The sequence below is a fragment of the Erinaceus europaeus genome, chromosome 15 (assembly GCF_950295315.1).
Source record: "Erinaceus europaeus chromosome 15, mEriEur2.1, whole genome shotgun sequence".
Classification (NCBI taxonomy): Eukaryota; Metazoa; Chordata; class Mammalia; order Eulipotyphla; family Erinaceidae; genus Erinaceus; species Erinaceus europaeus.
In genome coordinates this window covers 49,852,092-49,878,175 of record NC_080176.1, presented here as the reverse complement: position 1 = coordinate 49,878,175, position 26,084 = coordinate 49,852,092, and the positions used below count along the sequence as shown (strand labels likewise).

The 26,084-nt window shown below is 41.9% G+C and overlaps 1 protein-coding gene and 2 long non-coding RNA genes across 3 annotated transcripts in view; 1 reads left to right on the top strand and 2 right to left on the bottom strand.

Annotated features, from left to right (window-relative positions):
* Positions 1–3,656: 3,656 nt before the first annotated feature.
* On the top strand, positions 3,657–4,355 carry LOC132533161 (uncharacterized). The gene is made up of 2 exons (XR_009545073.1): positions 3,657–4,050; positions 4,164–4,355. It is a non-coding gene; the product is annotated as an uncharacterized LOC132533161 (long non-coding RNA).
* Positions 4,356–6,496: 2,141 nt separating this feature from the next.
* The window catches only part of RPRD1A (regulation of nuclear pre-mRNA domain containing 1A), a 65,649-nt gene continuing 46,061 nt past the window's right edge, over positions 6,497–26,084 (bottom strand). The window contains exon 7 of the mRNA XM_007535556.3: positions 6,497–6,946. Within this exon, the coding sequence (XP_007535618.1) occupies positions 6,797–6,946 (150 nt within the window). The 3' untranslated portion in view covers positions 6,497–6,796. The remainder of the gene's footprint in view (positions 6,947–26,084) is intronic.
* On the bottom strand, positions 8,091–9,055 carry LOC132533163 (uncharacterized). Its single transcript, XR_009545075.1, has 2 exons — positions 8,611–9,055; positions 8,091–8,522 (listed from the first exon to the last, which is right to left on the bottom strand). It is a non-coding gene; the product is annotated as an uncharacterized LOC132533163 (long non-coding RNA).

The following is a 26,084-nucleotide window of genomic DNA, read 5'->3' as shown; positions in this document are numbered from 1 at the left end:
TCCCCCTGAAGGTGGGGGTCAGGGGCTTGAACCCAGGTCCTTACACACTTTAATGTGTGTGTTCAACCAGGTGCACCACCACCTGGCTCCTTTTTGTATAACCATTATGCCATCTTCCTAGCCATTTTCATTAGGTTTAATTCTCAGCAAAGGTAATTGAGACATTAGGGTCCTGACTGGAACTGGACTACAGTCAAAGGAAGGGCACCTACTAGGACCTAGGGAACTATACCAAGTCCAGGCTGAAGCTGGCAGTAGGGCCCTAGCTAGAACTGGAAATGGGCAAGCTCTTACCTTGCACAGGCTGAGTTAGGCCTGAGCTGAGCATGGGTTGAGTTGCACTGATAGCAGTGAGCCCAGCAGGAATGCAGCTGGACTGAGATTTCATGGAATGAACCAGCAACTGGTTCATCAACAGGAGCTGATGGGCTGAGAATTGGGTGGCTTGTGCAATAAGACCCCATAGTATAATCTCCTCCTATAGTACTCCCCTCCCTGCCCCAGAACCCAGATGTGAATCCCTCTGTCCCAGCTTGTTTCTTTGTTGTTTCCATGTAGTTATTTATTTATTCCCTTTTGTTGCCCTTGTTTTTTGTTGTTGTGGTTATTATTGTTGTCGTCATTGTTGGATAGTACAAAGAGAAATGGAGAGAGGAAGGGAAGACAGAGGGGAGAGAAAGACAGACACCTGCAGACATGCTTCACCACCTGTGAAGCGACTCCCCTGCAGGTGAGGAGCCAGGGGCTCGAACCGGGATCCTTATGCCGGTCCTTGTGCTTTGCGCCATGTGCGCCTAACCTGCTGCGCTACTGCCCGACTCCCTATGTTGTAGTTTCTGTTGTGTTCATGATGAGAGCAGGCCACCATCCTACCAGAAGTTGTGAATCAGACTTCCATGCCTGTGTTCACAGGGGTCCCAATTTCAATTCCTAGCACCATCAAATGCCAGAGCTGAGCAGTGCTCTAGTCTTTCTCATGAAAATAAGACAAATCCTTTTTTTTTTTTTTAACCAGAAGTCAGTTAAAAAGAAAAGCATTATATAATTCACTTTTTTTTAAGGCACCTAGAATTCAAATTCAGAGACAAAAAGTAGTAGGTGGTAATAATAAGCAGGAGATGACAGGGAGTTAGTTATTAACTGGGAAAGACAGTGGGGAAAAAATCTAAAGATTAAAAAAAAAATCTAAAGATAAATGGTAGGAAAGGTTTCAAAACAATGTTAATCATCAATATACTTAATGCCAAAGTAACTTTAGTACTTCATTTATTTTGGCTAGAGACAAGAGATAAACTCAGAAGAAAGAAGGAGAGGGAGAGAGGTCAGGTGGTGGTGCACCTGGTTAAGCGCACATGCTATCCTGCACAAGGACCCAGGCTCAAGACCCTGGCCCCCACCTGCAGGGGAAAGCTTCAGAAGTGAAGCATCCCTGCACGTGTCTCTCTCCCTCTCTGTCTCCCCCTCCTCTCTCAATTTCTGTCTCTATCCAATAATAAATAAATTTTTAGAAACTGAGAGAGATAGGGGCCAGACGGTAGTGCAGCGGGTAAGCGCACATGGCACAAAGCTCAAGGACCGGTTTAAGGATCCCAGTTTGAGCCCCCGCTCCTCACAGGTGAAGCAGGTCTGCAGGTGTCTTTCTCTCTCCGCACATGTGATGTCAAGGACAGAACTCAGGACCTCACACCTGAGAGTTTAATGCCTTATTCACTGTGCCACCTCCCAGGCTGCCGTTACATATATTTTATCTCAATAAAAACAAAACAAAACCTGAGTATAATTTCCTTCTATAGTACCCCCCTCCCTGCCCCAGAATCCTTTAGTAGTTAAGCTACTGTGTCTTGATTTGAACATTTAAATTTCACAGTACCAGGCCAGAGATAGCTCATAGGATTGGGTAGTTTAAGTCCCCGCACCACAAAGAGGGTGCTATGGCTATGGAGAAAGTTTTGTAGGATTTCTCTTTCTCTGTCTTTTTACATGAATAGTTTTTACTGGGGGCTGGGCAAGTGGCATGTGTGGCTGTGTGCACATTACAATACACAAGGACCTGGGTTCAAAGCCCCCAGTCCCCACCTGCACTGGGAGATGCTTCATAAGAGGTGAAGGAGTGCTGCAAGTGTCTCTCCTGTTTCCTTCTCTCCCCTTCCCTCTTAATTTCTCTCCATCTCTATCCAATAAATAAAGTATATTTTTATAAAACAACTTACCTGAAGTGGTGAAATCATGCATGCACAATGCTCCAGCTTTATTAAAAAGAGCAAAAAGGGCTTGGGAGACAACACAATGATTATGTAAACAGACTTTCATGCCTGAGGCAGCAAAGGCCTCAGGTTCAATTCCCAGAACCACCATAAGACAGAGCTGCACAGTGCTCTGGTAAGAATAAAAAAATAAAAATAAAAACAAAAGGAAAGAACAAGACTGGGAAGGTAACATAGTGGTGTGCAAAAGACTTTCATGTCTGAGGTTCTGAGGTATCAGGTTCAATCCCTAGCACCACCATAAGCCATTGATCTAGTAATAATGAATTAATAAAATTCTTTTTTTTTCTTAGACAGCCAGAAATTGAGAGGGAAGGGGATGATAGAGAGGGAGAGACAGAGACACCTGCAGCACTGCTTCACCACTCACAAAGCTTTCCCCCTGCAGGTGGGGACCAAGGGCTTGAACCCAGGTCCTTGCACATTGTAACATGTGTGCTCAACCAAGTGTGCCACCACCTGGCCCCTTAATAAAATTCTTATTTAGATCTTCTAGATCTGAAATCTTCTGAAATGAAAATATAGAATATAGGCTTGACTGCAGAAAACTTACATCCACAGAAGAGTGGGAAGGAAGCACTTCAAATTAAGTAACCAGAGGTCACCGTCACCCAAGACTGCAGAACCAATGGTCCTGGCCAGAGAATAACTCCCGAAATAGGACTTGGTAGGAATTTTCTTCAAATGCCAAAAGTGATTCTTACCAAGAGTCTGACAAAACACTGCCCTAGAGTGCCACATAGGGTTCTTTTTATTTTATTTTATTTATTAACAAGCAAAATAGGAGGAGAGAAAGAGCCAGACATCACTCTGGTACGTGTGCTGCTAGGGATTGAACTCGACTTCATGCTTGAGAGTCCAATGCTTTATCCACTGCGCCACCTCCCAGACCATGCCCCATAGGTTTCTAGTGTTCCCCAATTCTGCAAGATGTGTTGAGAAGGCCTCAGCTCCGGGAATGGGTTCCAGGTACCAGGTGAGTTTGCTCACTCAAAAGATTGAACAGTAAGTAGGCTGAGTGAGGTGATTCAGCTGTTGATTCATGTTTGCAGACCACTGACTGACCATTCCCAGTGCTTTGCTGCCCTCCTGGTTCAATAATCTTTGCCTTCCTGACCCTATATTCAATTAACTAGATTAACAAAGACAATTGACACATTTTGGAAAAAAAAAAACAAACTTTATTAAGAACATGTTTTGTTGTTATCAGATAAAGCCAAAGAAAAAGGGAGTAGAGAAACAAGGCAACTTCATCTTCCTGTGTGCTGTGCTGCCTGAGAACAGACGTGTGTGAATGGCTGGAAGCACAGCTGGCAACAGAATCTCTGTACAAACAAATCCAGAACAAGGCTCCCTTCCTATACAGAAACCAGCTGGGTTTTCACTTTGAAAAGCTGTGATAAAGCACAGAAACCATGAAACAAGACTATATCTTTAGGAGCTATTCTGTAGTAGTATATAAAGCTGACTAGATCTGTGTTATTTCACACCATGTACATTTTTAGAATGGAAAATTTAAGAAGAAAAAAACATTCTAACTGTCCCAATTAGTTTCTGCTGTTGAGGTGGTTTTTGTTTTTCCTTTCTAAAGAATCAGTCTAACTGTAGTGACAACCAACAACCTAGTCTTGATCTCATTTTGCAAATCAAGATGATCTGGCTGCTGCAGCTTCTGCTGAGTATAGGTAAGAAAGGTACCAAGTCAGTGGCATCTGGACTTGCTTTCCAATGTGGAGAATGGCTGTTGGACATAGCTGATTTTCTAGCTCCCGGGTTCCCCCATGTGGTGCTTTTACTTACTGTGTCGATGGAAGAAGCAGAGGAAATGCCAGATACGGCAGGTAACCTGCTCAAATTGCCACTCCAGCTGGCTCTCTGCACTGTTTGTGGAGAAAAGAGTGATGGTATCCATTCAAACCAGAGTACCCCAATTGCATGTGTGGTGGCATGTGCTTCTCTTGAGGGACCAGACTCAAGGATGCATGATTTGCCTTGTGTACATAGTGAAGAAAATGCTTGTGGTTTTTAATTTGGTATCATAGTACCTCATCTAATTCCATTTCTTGAGAGTCTACCCTTTAGAGAGGAAGATGACTTATGCTAAGGCTTACCATGGTAACTGTCATAAGGCTGCACACACAACTTCTAAACCAGACCCTATATTATTTGCCTTTACAATCAGTAACAGGCAACAGCTGAGGGCTTATGGAGGTTTAGTGGAGTGAGGGTGGGATGCAGGTTGAGTACTATCACTTATCACAAAGCACATCAAGGTCTCTAAAAAAAAATACATTTTTATCATAAATATGTAGAGCAGATACTAGTAGTAAGTCCGTATCTAAGTCAGAAGTCTGTCTTAAGATGGTGAAAATATTTCAAACTTCTCATAGATTTCAAATCTCAGGAGATTTACAAGTTAGTTTCAAATGGAAAAAATATATACTCTTTTTGAATGGGTAAATCACTAACTTCAGCAGATCATAAGTAAGGCGGGGATGTTGGAAAAAAGTTAATACATGCATTTTTATTTTCACTTTAACAAAATTAACTTCTGTACTATACTTTCCAAACCAGATATAATTGTGCATCTGTTACCCTCCCTCTACAATGCTGAACCTTTTTCTTCAGTTTCCTATACGCAGGGGTCAAGGTGCACAGGCAGATACCCTACACCATTTCTGACGGCTACTCACGATTTCCTTGGTTAGAGGGATGCTATAAATGCTGGAGGATCTACTATTAGACATCTGTCGACCACATTACACATGAAGTACATCCATGGTTGTGTGGGTTAGATTCACAGGTAAGCTCTCTGTAGTTAATAGTTACAAGGAATCTATTATAGTTTCTGTGAGAAAAATGTGGCACATTCCAAAAGTGAACTCAAAAACTTTGGAGTACAAGCCATTTATGGAACAGAACTACCTACAATTCCCTGTTGGAGAAAGAGGTGAAATTGTTTAAAAGAACTGTCTCCAGAGCTATTAAAAATAAATCTGCCTTCTCTTTTACATTAATTCATTTTTAACTAGAATCTTTAATACCGTGAAAGAGCAAAGCCAGTCAAACTAGTGAGATAACTGGCTTGTGGGATTTAAAAGATGTTTTACTGACTATCTAATCTGATTCTGTTTATAAGGAAAAGGAAAAAAAAAAAGTATATAAAGTAATGGATGAAAAAAACATTTATCCTAAGTCATTACTGAGTACAAGTCCACAGCTTAGTAATGGGATTTAAAAATAAAGTAGCAGAGCATGCAACTGCTCTAACACACAGGGTTAGAAATAAAAGTACATTTGTTTTAGTAACTCTGTTCTATGGCTTTTGTTTGTTTCTTTGTTTTGTTTTTACCAGAGCACTGCTCATCTCTGGTTTATGGTGGTGTGGGAGATTGAACCTGGGACTTTGGAGCCTTAGGTACGAGAGTCTCTTTGCATAACCATTATGGTATCTACCCCCGCCCTAGTTTTAGTAACTCTACATACACAAATATATTATTTTCCATATCTACCCTGTAGTGTAGCACTGCTTAATTTCCAAATATACAGTCATTTCAAAAATCTCAAGGAAACATTTAAAATGTTCCAGGTTACTTTATTTAACATTAATGAATATTGTGTTTATCAGAGCTAGGGGGAAAATGCTATTATTTTTGAAATGGCTATAGGAATAATAAAAACATTATTTTACATTTCTTTTGATCCCATAGCTGACTTTATCTTAGGTGAATGAATGTTAAAAGGAGACCAATATGACAAACAGAAATCAGTTTCAGAAACAAAGTTGTCTTCTGAAGATGTCAAAATTCCTACTATTTCCAAAGCATTTTCATACTAAATACAAGTAAGACTAAGCAGCTTAATCATGGGGGACCCCTACTTAACACTCTACAGGACAGCTGGAGTGGAACCCCCTTTAGTGCTACTATAGACAAATTCCCTTCACTCTGATCTGACCCTCAAAGTCCTTTCTGCATTTAGTGTCAAACTGCTGATCGCAGAGGATAAGGAATCAAAGGCATCAATAGGTACAGAACTGCTATTTTCATCAGGGAGATGGGTGAACATGAAGATGGAACATTTAGTTCCCTCTACAGTCCAGTCCCAGCCAGAACATAATAAAGTCTCAACCAGCTCATGATTACTTCTTGACTTTTCAGAATCACATACTTTGTTTGCAATGATTAGATAATGAAGAATACAAAGAAAAAAAAATTGACAGTACATGAAGACATAGCAACGTAATTTTTCACAAGGCCCTGGATTAAAAAAAAAATACAAAAAGATCTTTTGAAAATAATCAATATTCATGAAGATATCAATACACACATCACTTTTTAAAACTAAGTCATGTTAACTTACCAATAAAATAGTAAACAAACCAACATTTCAAACAAATTTATAAATTACTTGTTTTTTTTTCTTTTGTTAGCATCACTTTCTCAATAATATACAAAAATAACGCTACAGGACTAGTCCTCTAACCTGTCTTCATCTGTACAAAGTTCTGGGCCCTGGAAAGAGACTGTTCATCAGTCTTCACTGTAGATGTCTCCCGCAAAGGGCAGATGCATGTGGCTGCCAGTGACATTGGGCAGTCGAGACAAGTCCGGCAGGCTCTGGATCCTGGACCTGAGTTCTTTGCGCACCAGGGAAACTCTGGCTAACTTGCGCTTGTATTCCTGTAACATTAAACCAATTTGATTAGCATTCTTGAAATTCAGATCAGTTATCCTAGCTAATTTTCTGCATGAGAGCTGGTACTACCTACCCTTAATTTGTGCTGGAAAAAAATTAATTACAATGTGAACTTTACAATGAAAAAAAAAAGGGACTATGTAAATATATAGCCAGGCAAACTCTATTACTTCCTGAAAAAAATGTTAAGCTTCTCTTTCATACCTGTAAAAAGAAGGTTAACAATAATATTCTTAGTATCAGTTGTCTTTGAGCTTAGATTTGAAAAATCCAAACCTAAACTGAAATTTAGCATTTCTACTGTAAATGCTTGCAGCGAACCACAGGGAAAAGTGTTAGTAGCTAGAAGAATGTTTCCACTAGAAAACAGTTGCAGGGACAGGCAACTGTCCTGTGTGGTGTACCTGGTTAAGTGCATACAGTACAGTGCACAGACCTGGGTTCAAGCTCCTGGTCCGCACTTGCAGAGGGAAAACTTCCTAAGTGGTTAAGCAAGCTGCAAGTGTCTCTCTATCTCCCTAGTCCCTCTCAATTTCTGTATCTACCCAATAATAAGTAAATAAAAAAACAGTTGCTTTAATATGTTGTTATAATTATCTTGAAACACTATTATTTTGACACTATACTACTTTGAATTATGGTGATTACTAGAAGAATCAATGAAGGTTATGCATCACTAGAAAATGAATGGGGGTGGGGGTCGGACAGTGGCATACTGGGCTAAGCACACATAGTACAAAATTTGTGCCAAGAATCCTGGTTTAAGCCTCTGGCTCCCAACCTGCAGGGGGTTGCTTCACAAATGGTGAAGCAGGTCTGCAGGTGTCTAGCTTTCTCTCTCCTCTCTCAATTTCTCTCTGTCCTATCCAATAAAATGGAAAGAATGGCTGCCAGGAGCAGTGGATTCGTAGTGCCGGCATGAAAATAAAGGGAGAGGGAAAGAGAGAGAGAGGAGATAGAAACAACACACTCCCACCCTTCCATCCAGAGAACCCTCCCAGTGCCATCCCTGTTTCCATGTGGCATCACATTTCAAACCCTGGCTCTCATGCACAGCATGGTGTGTGCTCTTCCAGGTGAGACAATTCCTAGCCAGTCATTTAATATGTTTTTTTTTTTTTTTAAATTTTTTTTTTATATTTATTTTATTTATTCCCTTTTGTTGCCCTTGTTGTTTTATTGTTGTAGTTATTATTGTTGTTGTCGTTGTTGGATAGGACAGAGAGAAATGGAGAGAGGGAGGGGAAGACAGAGAGGAGGAGAGAAAGACAGACACCTGCAGACCTGCTTCACCGCCTGTGAAGCGACTCCCCTGCAGGTGGGGAGCCGGGGTTCGAACCGGGATCCTTATGCCGGTCCTTGTGCTTTGCGCCACCTGCGCTTAACCCGCTGCGCTACAGCCCGACTCCCTAATATGTTTTTTTTAAAAAAGCATGTATCACTGTACAAACTTGATATTTTCTTTTCTTTATTATTTTTTCTTTATTTTTTATTATCTATTTATTTACTGGAGACAGTCAGAAATTGAGAGGTAAGGGGGTGATAGAGAGGGAGAGACGCCTGCAATACCAGTAGGGGTTGGGACTAAAGGCTCAAACCCGGGTCCTTGCACACTGTAACATGTGCACTCAACCAGGTATGCCACCACCCGATGCCCAAACTTCATGTTGTCAATAATGGTTCTTCAATATAACTTGTTTTTCCTTGTAATGCTAGTCACATTTTTCACTTATGTATTTTTTGAATAGAGAGCAATTGAAGGGAAGGTCACCGCTTCACTGCATCATTTCCCCCTGTAGATGAGACCAGGCTTGAACCTAAGTGCTTGCACATTGTAACACACGTGCTCAACTAGGTGTGCCACCACCTGGCCCCTCATTTTATTTTCTACACTTAAGAGATTTAGCTTGAGATGTGGTATAAGGCTTATGACAGCCAAAGGATTCTAGTATCACACATATAAAAACAAACAAACAAGACAAACAACTTAGAAAATTCTGCAAACAACCCAGGGAGTAGAAAAAAGACAATGAAGAGGTGGAATACCACAAGGCAGATCTAGAAAACAGGTACTCTTCTGGAAAGACAAGTATCATCCCTTCTTCTTCTTCTAGTATTTGCCCTTCTTCTGTAGCCAGTCAATAGCGTCAGATTGAGCCTGATGTAAAGTTTCGAGACCCCCTTTGAATCTGGAGAGGTGGCAGTCGTTGACTATGTGGGTCATAGTCTGTCTGTAGCCGCAGGAGCAGTTCTGGCTCCCCAGCGATGGAACATAGCGGTGCACTGGCCATGGCCTGTTCCATAGCGATTGAGGAGGGCCCAATCATAACGGGCTAGGTCAAAGCCGGGTTGATGCTTGCAGGGGTCTGTGATGAGGTGTTTGTTCTTGACCTCAGCTGACTGCCAACTCTGTTTCCAAGAGACTGGAACAGAGAAGTTCAGTGTAGGCATAGGGGACCAGATTGGGTGTCGAGACATCAAGCGTTGGACAGGGTGGGTGAAGATATACGCGTATATTGGCAGGTCCGGTCAAGCGTAGACGTGGGAAATGAACTTAGATGATGCCGCATCCCGACGAATATCTGGCGGGGCGATGTTGCTAAGAACTGGCAGCCATGGAACCGGGGTGGAACGGATGGTTCCAGAAATTATCCTCATGGAGGAATATAATTTGGAATCGACCAAGTGGACATGGGGGCTACGGAACCATACTGGGGCACAGTATTCTGCAGTGGAATAGCATAATGCCAGAGATGATGATCGTAGTGTGGAAGCGCTCGCGCCCCATGAGGATCTGGCCAGTCTTGCAATGATGTGATTCCTCGCGCCCACCTTTGCTGCAGTTTTTATGAGATGTTTGTGAAATGACAGAGTATCATCCCTTACCCCTGACTAAAACTGGCCTCACAAGAGTAAGTGGCTGTTAAGTCCTACAATTTGTAGTGATATCCTATTCATAAACAACTCTTTAGGGATGGGGAAGCAGCATAAAGCCAAGGCAAAAGACTTTCATGTCTGAGGCTCTGAGCTCACTCACTGCATTTAAACTAGCACATCAGAATCAGCCAGGAAAACATTCAGAGAACTCATAATTTCCAAAGCAGTTCAAGCTCTCATTACACACTAGTTAAATAAGATTCTCTGTAGGGAATGTTATGCATGAACAAACCATTGTACCTACTGTTGAATGTGAAACATTAATTCCCCAATAAAAAAAAAAAGTCAAAAAAAAAAAAAAGATTCTCTGGTGGGTCCTGGATCAGATAGACATGGTAAACAGATAATTCAATTTACATATTTTCTTCAAGTTTGGGAGACATTCTCTGCCCTAATAGTTTTCTAGTCCTATTCTCAATTCTGACACCATCTTCTCAGACAATGTTTAGTCCACCTTCTGGTTAGGTAGGTAGCAAGCTCTAGCAAAAATTACCAGTCATGGGCCCCTAGAAACATACTTAAAGTAGACTTCCTAGCTTCCATCCACCCTAAAATCCCTATTCCCATCTGCTCTATTCCACCACCAAGTTGCGACTGCTACTACAATTTCATCCTGAACTCTCTGGGGAGACAACCTTACCAGTGTGTCCTGGAACTTCACCACTACAAAGTCCTGCCCCACTAGGGAAGGACACAAACTGGGAGAGCAACCTGCCAACAACACACATTTCCAGTGGAGAAGCAATTATAGGGGGCTGGGCGGTAGCACACCAGGTTAAGTGCACATAGTATGAAGCTCAGGGACTGGAGCCATGATCCCATTTGAAGCCCCCGGCTCCCCACCTGCAGGGGGTCACTTCACGAGTGGTGAAGCAGGTCTCTCATCTTCCTTTTCCCCGTCTTCCCCTCTTCTCTCAATTTCTCTCTGTCCTATTCCAAAAAGGGGGAAATATGGCTGCCAGTAGTGGATTCATGGTGCAGACACTGAGCCCCAGCAATAACCCTGGAGGCAAAAAAGAAAAAAAAGAGGGAGAGAGAAAGAAGCAATTACAGAAACCAGACCGTCCACCTTCTGCACCCATAAAGAATTTTGGCCCATACTCCCAGATGGGGTAAATGGGAAGGTGACCAGAGGGCTCTGAACTCCAATTCCATCAGGACCCAGAGAGAGAAGGGGGGGGGGGGGAATCTACCTCTGAAAGCTGATAAACTATAAAACTATTACCTTGACATTAAAAGTAAATTTATCTACAGATTAAAAAGAATCTCCAGAAGTGACTTTTCTTTCAGAGAAACAAAATGTCACTAGGACTCTGTGAAAACCAGTGGTTTTACAGGTGGGGCAAGGTAAGGGTGGGGGCACTAATCTATGGTAGTGGGTGTGGTATAGATCGATAGCCCTATAATCTTATGATCTTAAACCATTATTAAATCATTAACTTAGCCAGTAACAGGTCAGAGCCATATTCAGCTCTGGTATATATGGCAGCACCAGGATTAAACCTGCGGTCTCCAAAATCTGCAACAGTCTGTGCTGACATTGAGTGGTCCTCTGGGTATTTAGTTAGTCCTTGAACAATCTATCCATGATTTCTACAATTTACAGATGCAAAAAACAAAAACAAAACTTTACTCACATCATAGTTCAGATGAATTCTCACTTTATAGAAACCCACCCCCAGTTCCTGACTACAATTCTCACACCTGACTCCCAACAGAGATTCTCTCTGAGCTGTTTTACTTCGTACACAAATATGTATCTGTGTCTGGTCCAAGAACAAGACACTTCTTTAAGTTGCTGTCTGTACTTCAATATCAATGAAGTAAGAGGTATGATCTGCTGAGATAGAGCTAGCTTGAAATCTGAACCACCATTAGAAGGATGCCCAGTTAAAGGTCCCAGGCTCAACCCCCAGCACCACTGTTAGCCAGAGCTGGGCAGTGTTCTAGTTAAAAACAAACAAGCAAACAAAAAGATTAGATGTGGGGGCCAGGAGATGGCACATCTGGCTAAACACTTGCATTACAGTGTGCAAAAACCCGAGTTCAAGCCCCTGGTCCCCACCTGCAGGGGAAAAGCTTCACAACTGGTGAGGCAAGGCTGCAGGTGTCTCTTTCCCTCTGTCCCCCCACAGCCCTCTCAATTGTTGTCTCTAGCCAATAATTTTTTTTAAAGTTTAGATGTTTCATTCTCTTTCATTTATGAACTCCACCTTCTGCCCCCCCCCTTTTTTTTTTTTTACCAGAGCACTACTCAGCTCTGGTTTATGGTGGGGGATTAAACCTGGACTTTGGGGCCTCAGGCATGACAGTCTCTTTGCACAGCCGTTATGCCATCTATCTATCCCTGCCCCTAGGTCCCTTTGAAGAATAAGAATATAGCTGTGCTAAGCATGACCCCAAATCTTCTTTTTAATGATTTCTGCTTTGACATGTATTTTATAATGTTTTTTGACTCTCCCAAAATGTTAACATACAAGACTTTAAGTAACTGGCTTCATCAAATACTCAGAAACTCTGATCCTGCTTCAGGGTCCATCACAATTACTGTCGTTTTGAGAATTTCATTTGATTGGAGCTCTTTGCTAGACTGAATAAAGAAATTCATTGGGAGCCAGGCAGTAGTGCAGCGGGTTAAGTGCACATGGCACAAAGCAAAAGGACCAGCTTAAGGATTCTGGTTCCCCACCTGCAGGTAGGTCGCTTCATGGGCGGTGAAGCAGGTCTGCAGGTGTGTATCTTTCTCTCCCCCTCTCTGTCCTATCCGACAAAAGCAGTAATGTCAATAATAATAACAAGGGCAACAAAATGGGAAAAATTGCCTCCAGGAGCAGTGGATTCATAGTGCAGGCACAGAGCCCCAGTGATAACCCTGGAAGAAAAAGAAAAGAATGGAAGGAAGGAAGGAATGTCAGAAATTACTATACTAAAATACAATGAAAAGTTTTATACTTTAGTGTAATAATTCTTCTCAGGACTATTAGTCTCTGATTTAAGTATTCTAAAAACAAGTTTACTTTGAAAATGTCTTATGAAATAATCCTCACCAGTTAGTTACTTACAATTCTATTTATTTATTTATTTTACCAGAGCACTGCTCAGCTCTGGCTTATGGTGGTGTGGGGGATTGAACCTAGGACTTTGGAGCCTCGGGCACTGAGAGTCTCTTTGCATAACCATGGTGCTATCTACCCCTGCCTGCCCTAAAATTCTATTAAGTTTCATTTGGACTTTACAGTGGATGTGCTGGATTCTCGGTCATAAGGTGTCAAGTTCAATCCCCAGCATCACAATGCCAGTGATACTCTGGTTACCTTTCATTTTATCATAAACAAATAAAAAGAAATTTAAAAATCAAACAATCTAAGTTATATAAATAGGGTGAGTACTGGTAAATAAGCATCCTACATTTCAAAATTTCATATAGGAGGTTTGAGTTGTGGCACACCTGGCTGAGTACACACATTATTACTAGAGTTCCCCTCTGGAGGTGAGGGGTGGGCTCACAAGTGGTGAAGCAGTACTACAGACTTCTCTACCTCCTCCTTCCCTCACAATTTTTCTGTCTCTATCCAAAATAAGATTTTGCTGCTGGGCAGGGGTAGATAGATAACACAATGGTTCTGCAAAGAGACTCTCATGCCTGAGGCTCCAAAGTCACAGGTTCAATCCCCTGTATCAGTCAGAGCTGAGTAGTGCTCTGGTTAAAAAAGGGGGGGGGGCATTTGGCATACGTGGTTGAGCACATATATTACAATGCACAAGGACCCAGTTTCAAGCCCCCGGTCCCCACCTTCTGGGGGAAAAGCTTTGTGTTGTAGGTGTCTCCCTCTATATTACCCCTGTCCCTCTCAATTTCTAGAAGTCTCTATCCAATAAATAAATAAAAATAATTTTTTTAAAAAAGGAAAAGAAAAAGAAAGTGGGGCATGGTGGTAGTACATTGAGTTAAATGCACATAGTTCGAAGAACAAGAACAAGCTCAAGAATCCTGGTTTCCCCATTCAAAAATGGGCAGAGGATATGAACAAAACATTTACCTCAGAGGAGATCCAAAAGGCTGACAAACATATGAAAAACTGCTCCCGGTCACTGATTATCAGAGAAATGCAAATTAAGACAACATTGAGATACCACCTCACTCCTGTAAGAATGGCATACATCAAAAAGGACAGCAGCAACAAATGCTGGAGAGGCTGTGGGGACAGAGGAACCCTTTTGCATTGCTGGTGGGAATGTAAATTGGTCCAGCCTTTATGGAGAACAGTCTGGAAAACTCTCACAAGGGTAGACATGGACCTTCCGTATGATCCAGTAATTCCTCTCCTGGGGTTATACCCCAAGGACTCCAACCAAAAAGAGGTATGTACTCCTATGTTCATAGCAGCACAATTCATAATAGCTAAAACCTGGAAGCAACCCAGGTGCCCAACAACAGATGAGTGGCTGAGAAAGCTGTGGTATATATACACAATGGAATACTATACAGCAATCAAGAACAATGAACCTACCTTCTCTATCTTGGACAGAGCTAGAAGGAATTATGTTAAGTGAGTTAAGTCAGAAAGATAAAGATGAGTATGGGATGATCCTACACAACAGAAGTTAAGATAGAAGATCTGAAAGAGAAAATAAAAGCAGGATCTGACTAAATTGAAAGTAGAGCACCAAAGTAAAAACCCTGTGGTGAGGGGGAGGGTGGACATGCGGCTTCCTGGGCCAGTGGGGAGTGGGTGTGGGTGGGTGGGATGGGACACAGTATTTTGGTGGTGGGAATGGTGTTTATGTACTCCTAGTAAAGTGTAGTCATATAAATCACTAGTTAATATGAAGGGAAAAATTAATTGTATGACTCGAAGTTTTTAAAACACAGACTGAGTCTTTTTCATATATAGGCTATGTATTTGATATGCGGACTCTCTCAAAAGCCTAGACCAAGTAGATCAGAAGCAACCAGTGGCACAGCTATATAAGATACTAGGTACTATACAGCAAACCCTAACAAAAGGACTTTTCAAAGTTAACCCAATTACCAAATAATGTGATGATAACATTAACTATCCATTGTCTTTTTGAACCCTAAGACAGCAGGAACCTCACATCTCCACTATAGAGCCTATATTTCCCCCAGTCCTGGAACTTTAGGATAGGGCGGCCCACTTTCCCACATGCCTCTCCCAATCCATATCAAATAATATTGCATCTGCCGATAGCAACCTAATCAACACAACGATTGCCACCTCAACATGCTTCAGCTCAGACTGTGTCCAGAGACTTCACGTGTGGAATGACAACCCTTCAGCTTCATTACTCGGGTGAGACCTTTCCTTTCATAGTATTCTCTAATCCCATCCCAGGTGGATCACTTTCTAACAAAGTCCCAAAACCTAGATATAGACCAGGTTCTGTGAGAGAGAGTATATATATGTTCACACATATCCATAAACTAGTGCAAAATATATACCTGAAAGCACAAGTACACTAGAGTTTGCAGTGAGTACCCCCCAGCACTTCCTCTCCACTATTCCAAACTTTGGGACCATGATTGCTCAACAATTTATTTGGCTTTGTATGTTAACTCTCTTTTCAGCCACCAGGTTCCAGATGCCATCAGGATGCCAGCCAGGCTTCCCTGGACTGAAGACCCCACCAATGTGTCCTGGAGCTCCGCTTCCCCAGAGACCCAGACTACTAAGGAAAGAGAGAGGCAGACTGGGAGTATGGACCGACCAGTCAACGCCATGTTCAGCGGGGAAGCAATTACAGAAGCCAGACCTTCCACCTTCTGCAACCCTCAATGACCCTGGGTCCATGGTCCCAGAGGGATAGAGAATGGGAAAGCTATCAGGAGAGGGGATGGGATATGGAGATTGGGAATTGTGTGGAGTTGTACCCCTCCTACTGTATGGTTTTGTTAATTTATCCTTTCTTAAATAAAAAATAAATAAAAAGAATCCTGGTTTGAGCCCCAGTTCCCCCACCTGTGTGTGGAGGAGTCAATTCACAAGTGGTGAAGCAGGTCCGCAGGTGTCTATCTTTCTCTCCCCTCCCCTCTCAGTTTCTCTTTGTCCTATCTAACAATGAAAAAAAATTTTTAAAAAAAGATGGCCACCAGGAGCAGCGTATTCATAAGTGCTGCCACCAAACCTCAGTGATAACCCTGGAGGCAAAAAAAAAAAGTAACAAAAAATAAATTAAAAAATTTTGCTTCCTGAGCCTTCAAAGTCCCAGGTTCAGTCCACCAACCACCATAAGCTAGGAACTGATTTCATGTAGCATGTTGTAATTCTAATGAAAATGTTCATGTGCTCACTAAATAGCAACCTGTATTTTAAATACTTCACATATTTTCATAGGTGGAGAATACTTTTGATAATGAGAATAAAGCACGGTCGACTAGAAGCAAAAGGGCTTCGGACACTCTATATAGGTGGTAAGTTTCTGTCTTTGCCACTGTGTCTCTTTTCTACTTTAAACACATACAATGAAAAAGTAAAATAGGGAAGTCACTTGGTTGCTCCACACGTTATGAGGCCCTTAGTATGTTCCACGGTACCAAATTAAATGAATGAATGAATGAATGAATAAGAAAACAAATTTCCCCACAGCATGAAGGTGACACAGTGGATAACACACTAGACTCACAAAGAAATAAGGTTCTGAGTTTGATTCTCAGCATCACATGTACCAGAGTGATGTGCTGGTTCATAAAGACAAAGAGGGAGAGAGACACACATAGAGAAACTAACTTCTCCAAGTGGGGCAAAAGGATTTCAAATCTAGTCTTGTCTTTTTGTTTTTTAATCAGAGCACTGCTCAGCTCTGACTTATGGTGGTGCAGGGGATTGAACCTGGGACTTTGGAGCCTCAGACATGAGAGTCTTTTCACATAACCATTATGCTATCTACCCCTGCCCACTAATTTGAATTTTCAGAATCCTAGGCTTAACTGTCACACTATCCTGCTTCTCAACATTTTTTACTGAAATGAGTACAGAAACCATTCTACCCAACTCAAAGTTTCTTAACATCAAATGAAGGGTCATCACAGTTGCAGAAAGGTTCCTACCTAAACATCCAAAGTCCAATAAGAAAACAGATGTGTATAACACATAAGACCGTAATATCTGCCATTAAAACATCTCTGGAACTCCCAGGAATTAATTTTCTCATGAAAAATAGCATATGGGCTTAATGAGTAATTAAAAATCCTCTAGGTATGGCTATGGGAGGAGGGGCTTCACATGTGCAATATAACTCGTTCCAGGCCAACATTTTCACCATTTCTGTTAGATAACATGGCATCTTTTCACTGTACAGGGAGTAACCCTCATACTGTCCTCCCAGGTAAACTGGAGCTCAAACCCAAGCCCCTTAAATGGTAAGGGGTACACTTTGCTGAGTGAGCTCTCTCAGCCCTTTCACTTCTCTTATTCCACTTAGCATAATCTCATCCAGTTCCATTTTCCGGCAAATGACACAATGCCAACTTTTCTTTTAAAAAATTTTTTTAATATTTTCCCTTTTGTTGCCCTTGTTTTATTGTTGTAGTTATTATTATTGATGTTACCGATGTCATCGTTGTTAGGACAAAGAGAAATGGAGGAGGGAAAAGCAGAGAGAGGGAAAGACACCTGCAGACCTGCTTCACCGCCTGTGAAGTGACCCCACACACACACAGGTGGGAAGCCGGGGGCTCAAACCAGGATCTTTATGCCGGTCCTTGCACTTCGTGCCATGTGTGTTTAACCCACTGCAATGGTAACTTTTTAAGGGACTGAGTATTCTATTGTGTCCCATAGCTTGTTTGACAGGCCACTAAAGACCATATGGTAGTGTCTGGCTTTTAACATTCAAAAAAAAGCATAACCAGCAACAGAACATTTATTATATTTATCCCGCCCTATTTGAAGACTGGTGTCTTTTTCTTTTTCTTTTCTGCCTCCAGGGTTATTGCTGGGACTCGGAATCCACTGCTCCTGGAGGCCATTTTCTCCATTGTTGCCTTTGTTGTTGATAGGACAGAGAGACAGAGAGATCAAGAGGAGGGGAAGACTGAGAGAAGGAAATACACCTGCAGACCTGCTTCGCCGCTGTGAAACGACCCCCCTTGCAGGTGGGGAGCCAGGGGTTCAAACTGGAATCCTTGAATGGGTCCTTGCACTTGGAACCATGGGTGCTTAATCTGCTGCGCTACCCCCGGCCCAGTCTTTTCTTTTTTAAACCATTTTGATCTCACTCCATTCTTGCTTCTAGTTCTGCTAACAAGTCAGTTGAAAGTCTTGCCTAAATGCCTTTCTACATAAGCCGTTTCCTGCCACCCACTCTGGCTGATTGCAAACCTGTTTCTGCATCTCTGCCGCAATTTCTGTTTCTTTCTTTCTTTTTTTCCCTTTATCTTGCCTTATGTTTCTTCTCCAAGTCCTGTCTCTGGATCAGTGCTTGTTACTAATCATTAAATTTAGTGGCTCTTGGTAATTGTTGCTTCAAATAATATGTCCTCTTCTTTTTTCATTCTCATTATTCCAAACATATATGTATAACCATTTTCCAATTTGTTCCCACAATTCTTGAGTGTCCTGGAAGGGTTTTGTCCATTCATTTTCCTTTTTTACATTTCAGCTTGTAAAGTTTCTGATTTTACAGGATTAATGAATCGTACGTTTTTCCCCTTAGTAGTTTCCACATAGTAAGCTGTCTATGAAGTCCCTTTTTTAGTTGTCTTTCTTCCTGGTTTGACTTTGACTTGTATCCAGTCCCATCTTTCCTCCTATCTACTATGGCAGTGTCTTTTCCACTAGATGTTAACATAGTCAGTTAAGTGTCAATGCTGGGCCTGCTAATTCCAAAATTTGTGTCACACAAAGTCTGTTTTTTGACCTTTGTCTCCACAAAATGATTCTTCTTGGCATGTCTTGGAATCTTTCACTGAGAACTGAAAATTATTTCATGGATTTGAGCCTACATAGTTCTTCACTGCTAACATTTTTACATTAGCCTGGCTCAGAGATGGGTTGTATTCAGGTTGTGGTAGATATATAAGGCTGAGGCTATCCTTTCTTTGTTTTTATTTACCTCATCACAAGGACTTCACCACTCTGGGACTTTTTCAAATATGGAGAGAGGGAAAAATATAATAGGACCAAAATTTCATCCAGTGCAGAAGAGGCTGGACATGGACCTGGGCCACATGCATGGTGATAGGTCTACTCTCTTAAATAAATGCAACTTCTCTTTTCTAATATGTTCAAGGCATCTGAAGACAGGTAGCATAAAAACTACAACCATTCCTAATTTTGATCAACTATGCCAAATTCCGTCTACCGTTTTCCAAAAGCATTTTGACTCCACTTCTTCTATAATCCTGACCCTTCCTTCTGCAACGTGTTAAGCTCTTATTCTTTTTGCTGACATGGAATCCAAAAACACAGAAATGCAGATGTGTTCTAACAATAATCCAGGGAAGTGAAATTACTTTCCACATTCTGGGTATTTAAGCGGAATAGCTTAACACCACATACCAGCTATTGGGTTGTCAGAAAAACCATGAACTTTTCCCGGTTTTTCTAGGAAAAGATGTGCCGTGACCTTCCTGACACCCAACGTGCTACTAGTCATGTGGCCAGTGCTTATTTCCAAAGTGATGCCAAGTCAAGTCTCTACCATACTCATTCATGTATCTTGTTTGGGGAATTCTAAATGCAAACATTCCAAGTAGAAATAGACCAGAAAAAAAAAAAAAGAAAAAAAAAAAAGGCAATGTTTGACCGGTTTCGCAATCAACGCAGACGAGCTGTAAGCAATGAGTCTCCACATCCGAGGGGGTGGCTGAGAGCCCTGATCAACTAAAGCCACCAGTGCGCATGCCTATGGAGAAGCGCTTCCTACAGCTGACAGCAGATCAGAAGAGGGTTGAGCATCCGTTTTCTCATGTCCTATTTCCTACTGATGTTCCATCAACATACTTTTCTTTTCATCAAAGAAAACACATTTAAGGATCAGGGAGGTAGCTCAGTGGAAAAACAAGTGCCTTACAAACGAAGTCCCGGGATTGAATTTTTAGTACCAGAGAATGGAGCCAACAGACCAGGAAAGTTGGACTGCAAATGTTGGAACAATACTTGTTACCTCTCAAATAAATAAGTAAATGGAGCCAGGAGATAGCACACCTGGTAAAAACAAACATTTTCACCACACACAAGGACAGTCTAAGCCCCTGGTTATGCATAGTAGCACCATGCACGGGGAAACTTCATGAATAGAGCAGTGCTGTGGTGTCTCTCCTCCACACAGTCTCTATATGGAACCAACAGGGGGAAAAAAGTCTACTAGGAACAATGAAATTGTGTAGGCTTATTAAAAAAGTAATAAGCTCAAGGACCAGCATAAGGCTCCCGGTTCGAGCCCCCCCCCCCCGCCCCCCGTCCCCCGTCCCCAACTGCAGGGGAATCACTTCACAGGCAGTGAAGCAGGTGTGCAGGTGTCTTTCTCTCCCCCTCTCTGTATTCCCCTGCTCTCTCCATTTCTCTCTGTCCTATCCAACAACGACGACATCAATAACAACTACAGCAATAAAAACAAGGGCAACAAAAGGGATTTTTAAAAAATAAAATAAAAAATTATAAAAATTGGGGTCAGGAAGTGGCTCAGCGGTTTAAAAAAAGAGGGGTTGGGCGGTAGCGCAGCAGGTTATGCGCACGTGGCGCAAGGACCGGCATTGGTATCAGGGTTCGAGCCCCGGCTCCCCACCTGCAGGGGAGTCACTTCTCAGGCAGTGAAGCAGGTCTGCAGGTGTCTTTCTTTCCCCCTCTCTGCCTTCCCCTCCCCTCTCCATTTCTCAGTGTCCTATCCAACAACGGACTACATCAACAATAGCAATAATAATCACAACAAAGGCAACAAAAGGGCAGGAAAAAAATGACCTTCAGGAGCAGTGGATTCACAGTGCAGACACTAAGCTCCAGCAATAACCATGGAGGTTTAAAAAAAAAAAAAAAAAGCATGTCTTGCATGCAGGAGGCATTGAGTTTGAGCCCTGGCACTGTGCATTACAGTTATTACTTTGGTTATCTCTCCCATTAAACTAAACTTTAAAAAGAAATATAACAACACAGCTACTTAAAAGAAAAAAAAGTCGAGTCAGGCAGTAGCACAGAGGGTTAAGCACAGGTGGCGCTAAGCCCAAGGACCGGCATAAGGATCCCGGTTCAAGCCCCCGGCTCCCCACCTGTAGGCTAGTCACTTCACAAGCGGTGAAGCAGGTCTGGTTCTCTCCCCCTCTGTCTTAAGCTTATTACTTTAATATTCTTTCATTTGCCCTATAGCTTTCAAATCTTATTTTAGCACTGTTTCTAACAATACCCTTAAGTCCAATGAACAAATTATAGTGATTCAACTGTTTCCTATACTTGCCCATTTCTCTATTTTTATACTGCTAACAAACTTCACTCGACTTCTACTGCCATGCACCATATAACGTCTTTTCGTTAATTCCTAGCAGAAAAATGCTACAAATCTCTCACCCTCCCTAATGAGCTAAGTAACTACACAAGATTTTTTTTTTTGCCTCCAAGGTTATTGCTGGGGTTCAGTGCCTGCACCATGAATCTACTGCTCCTGGAGGCCTTTTTTTCCCCTTTTGTTGCCCTTGTGGTTATTATTGTTGTTGATGTCATTTGTTGCTGGATAGGATAGAAATTGAGGGAGATGGGGAAGACAGAGAGGAGGAGAGAAAGACACCTACAGACCTGCTTCACCACCCATTAAGCGACTCCCCTGCAGGTGGGGAGCTGGGAGCTCAAACCGGGATCCCCACGCTGGTCCTTGGCGCTATGCGCCACGTACGCCCAACCTGCTGCACCACCGCCAGGATCCCCAAGATTTTTTTAAAATTTGCCTTTTCCCCCTTTTGTTGCCCTTGTTTTATTATCGTTATAACTACACAAGATTTTGAGCACTTCCAATGGCATCATTCCTTCCTGTCCTCGGGACTGTTACCTAGCCTTTATGCTTTCTCCCTCATAACTTGGCACCATCAGACTACCTAGGAAGCCTCAGAGGCATCAATAACAAACAGTAGTTGCTCAAAGGTAGTTACTTCTTTTTGCCTCAGGAGGGGTTGTAATTGCTTGATTGTAAACATTTTGTAATCAACACAAAGGGCTCCTCTACTTTCTGTAAAAGAATTCTAGCTTGAAGGATTTTCTTTGAAGCTCTACTTTCCACCTGGTAGCACTAACTCCTACTCAATCAATACTTATGCACAGGAGAGCACAATGTTATTTGTGTCTCTCATTTGATTGACAGTTCAATATAGTATGCAAGGAAAAAAGGAAGCATGCAAATCAGTAAAATGTATTAATTTTAAAGTGACTTGTTTGGGCAGTGGCACATGCTGCGGAGCACACCTGTTAACACACAGAAAGACCCAGGTTCAAACCCTGGTTCCCCATCTGTATAAGATTCTTCAAGAATGAAGTAGTGCTGCAGGTGTCTGTTTTTCATCCTCCTTTCCTCTCAATTTCTCTGTTATCAAACAAGAAATTCAAAATGACCATGCCTTGACAAAATGGTCAACTGCAGTTCTAGAAATTAGTCCTCAATAGAACACACTAAGGGAGGGGGTAGACAGCATAATGGCTATGCAAAGAGATTCTCATGCCTGAGTCTCCAAAGTCCCAGGTTCAATCCTTTGCACCATCATAAACCAAAGATGAGCAGTGCTCTAGTGTAAAAAAGAAAAAAAAAAAATTGAAGGAAGCTAATTGTTCCTAAGGTTATGAGAACTCTGGTGGCTGGGGTAGGGGTTGATAGCATAATAGTTATGCAAATAGACTGTCATGCCTTAGGCTCTTAAGTCCCAGGTTCAATCCCCTGTAATACCACTTGTGAAACTTTCCCCTTGCTGGTGGGGAGCAAGGGCTTGAACCTGGGTCCTTAGATATCATAACATGTGTGCTCAACCAGGTGCGCCACCATTGCCCCCCCCTTTAGAGAGTTTTTTTTTTTAATCTTTATTTGATAGGAAGCCAGAAATCAAGGGGAGAGGACAGGGCTTATAGAGAGGGAGAGAGACAGAGATACCTGCAGCCCTGCTTCACCACTTGTGAAGCTTTCCTCCTACAGGTGGAGACTAGGGGTTTGAACCAGGGTCCCTGCACATTATAACATGTGTGCTTAACCAAGTGTGCCACACCCAGCCCCCCCACATAATTTAACCTATCATGTGGATATTTTTTAAAAGATCCAATTATATTTAATTACATTACTTTTCTGAGTTAATTACAGAAATTGTAATTTGCACTGGCATGAACCCACTTATTTACCACCTGAAAGCCTGCTATCAATTCACTCAATACTGAGCACAGGCAGGCAGCATAATGGTTATGCAAAGAAACTCATGCCTGAGGCTCTGAGAAGTCCCAAATTCAATCCCCCACACAAGCCAGAGGTAAGCATTGCTTCAGGGAAAAAAGAAAAGGAAATATCTGTGCATCTACAAAACAAAAACCTCCAAGCAATAAATGTGAACAAATATCTTTCAGTCATGTACCTCACATTCTAGTGCAGTACAGGATAACTAAGAAATAGCTGGGGAAATAAATAGCTGAACTGGTAAAGCTTGGGACTCACATGCCTGACGGTTCTGGGTCCAGCCCTGCTGTCATGTATTCGAGAGGTGCTCTGGTATCTCTCCTGCCTAACATGTAATAAAGGTGAATGGAAGCAAAAATTGTGAAGCAGAAAACCAGAAATAAAAACCTGAAGGAAAAAGTTACCAGTCAGGGGGTTGGGCAGTGGCACATCAAGTTAAGCACATAGTACAAAGGACCTGCACAAGGATCCTGGATCAAGCCTCCTGCTCCCTACCTGCTGGTGGTGTCTCCCAGTTTTTAAAAATTATCTTTACTTATTGGACAGAGATGGCCAGAAATTGAGAGGGGGCAGATAGAGACACCTGCAGCCCTGCTTCATCACTTGTGAAGCTTTCCCCCTACAGGTGGAGGTTGGGGGGGTTGAACCTGGGTCCTTCTGCTTTGTAACATGTGCGCCCAACAAGGTGTGCCACAACCTGGTCCCCTATCTTCCCCTCCACTCTCAATTTCTCTCTGTCCTATCCAATAAGATGGGAAAAAAATGGCACCAGGAACAGTAGATTCATAGTACTGGCACTGAGTCCCAGCGATAAGAAAAAAAAAGAAAAGAGAAAGGAAGAAGAAAGAAGTTACCAGTCAGATCAAAGACTAGAACATATTAGCCAGGTACAAGAAAGCTAAGACCCTAACGTGAAAACATACTTCTCGTGCTTCAAAGAACACAATGAAGTTAAGTGGACACTCGACTATGATCTCAGGATAAAGTTCCAAAATTGTAATGACAATTATTACGATAGTTTTAAGCAGATGTATGATGAGATCTGATCCCTTGTGAAAAGATCTACCTGTCATAGCTACAGAGAAAAAGGGAGCTGAGGAGAACAGGAAGATGAGCTGTTATTCCAGGCAATCAGATAAAGGTAACTTGGCAGGAGAGGAGTTAGGAATCATATATTTAGTAGTTTCACTTTAAGAAAAAAGGCTTCACCCACAATGTTATGTACAGATTGACAGTTCTTATATCCAATTACTTTGCCTGTTATTAATGGAATGTCTGCATTAATTTGGGTAATGATCAAAAAACATACATGCTGTATTTGGGGTATGGTGCTATAAAGAGAACAATGACCCAAAAAAAAAAAAAAAACCACCCAGCATTCTATTTAAATGAAATAATAGTCTGTTCCTCCCTTCTGTAGCTTCCCCACCCCCACAAAGCAATAAAGCAGTTTACAAAAGGAGAAACTGACAGACTACTGTGAAGATTACAGCTTATGTGAAGGCTAGGAAATTATTCAAAGACATGCATAAGAACCCAAGGTCAAGATCTCAGTGTTCACAGGAGGGGAGGGAACCTTCACTAGAGGCAAAACAGCATAGCATGTGTCTCACTTTCCAGCTGCTCCTCCCTTCTCAACATCTAAACACAAAAGGAAAAATGGCTGCTAGGAGTAGAGGATTCATCATACAGGCACTAAGCAGTAACTCTGATAGTAATAAAAATAATAAAACTTTTGGAAGGTAGGAAAAACTGAAATAAATCTAAAAATAAAACTGGAAGTAACAATTGGTCCAATATAAAAGTGAATATATTCCCATGTATATATATGAAATAATATAATGGCATTTTACATGTACCGAGTCCTAATGAACCATGAATTATCAGCAATTATGGCTAATGTTATGCAAAAAGACTTTCATGCCTAAGGCTGAATCCCCTGCACCACAAGCCAGAGCTGCATAGTGGACTGGGGAAAAACAAAAATATAAGACCATTTACTATCATTTTCAAACAATTACTTAGATCTGTCATAATACTATATATAAAACATTTAAAAAACTTACTATCTTTACTTATTTATTGGATAAAGACAGCCAGAAATTTAGAGGGAAGGTGATAGAAAGGGGGAGACAAAGACACCTGCTGCCCTACTTCACTATTCATGAAGCTTTCCCCTTACAGGTGGGGATGAGGGGCTTGAACCCAGGTCCTGTGCACTATATAACATGTGTACCACCACCAGGCTCCTAAACAAAACATCTCAATGGATATTTATGAGATCACACCACTGGAACTTCCTTCAAAAGCTTGAACCTGGGTCACAAACATGGCAAAGAAGTGAGCTATTTAACTGGCCCCAAAATTATTTAAAAGCAAAAAACAGGAGGGGTGGTAGTACACCCATTTGAGTACACAAGTCACTGTGCATGGACCTGGGTTCAAGCTTCTGGCCTCCACCTACAAGGTGGGAGCTTCACATTTAGTGAAGCGGTGCTGCAGGTCTCTCTTACTCCCTAGCTCCCTCTTCTCTCTCAATTTGTCTCTATCCTAAATAAATAAATAAAACTAGAAAGAAAAGTGTTTTTTTTTTTTTTAAACCAGAGCACTGCTCAGCTCTGGTTTATGGTGGTGCCAGGGATTGAACCTACAGCCTCTGGAACTCTGGTGCTCCTGCATAAGTCTCTCTCACAAACTGCTATGTATTTCCCCAGCTCAGCACTATTGGTTTTTTTTTTTTTTCCTCCAGAGCTCTCACTGGGGTTCAGTGCCTGCATTACAAATCCACTGCTCCTGGTGGCCATTTTCCCC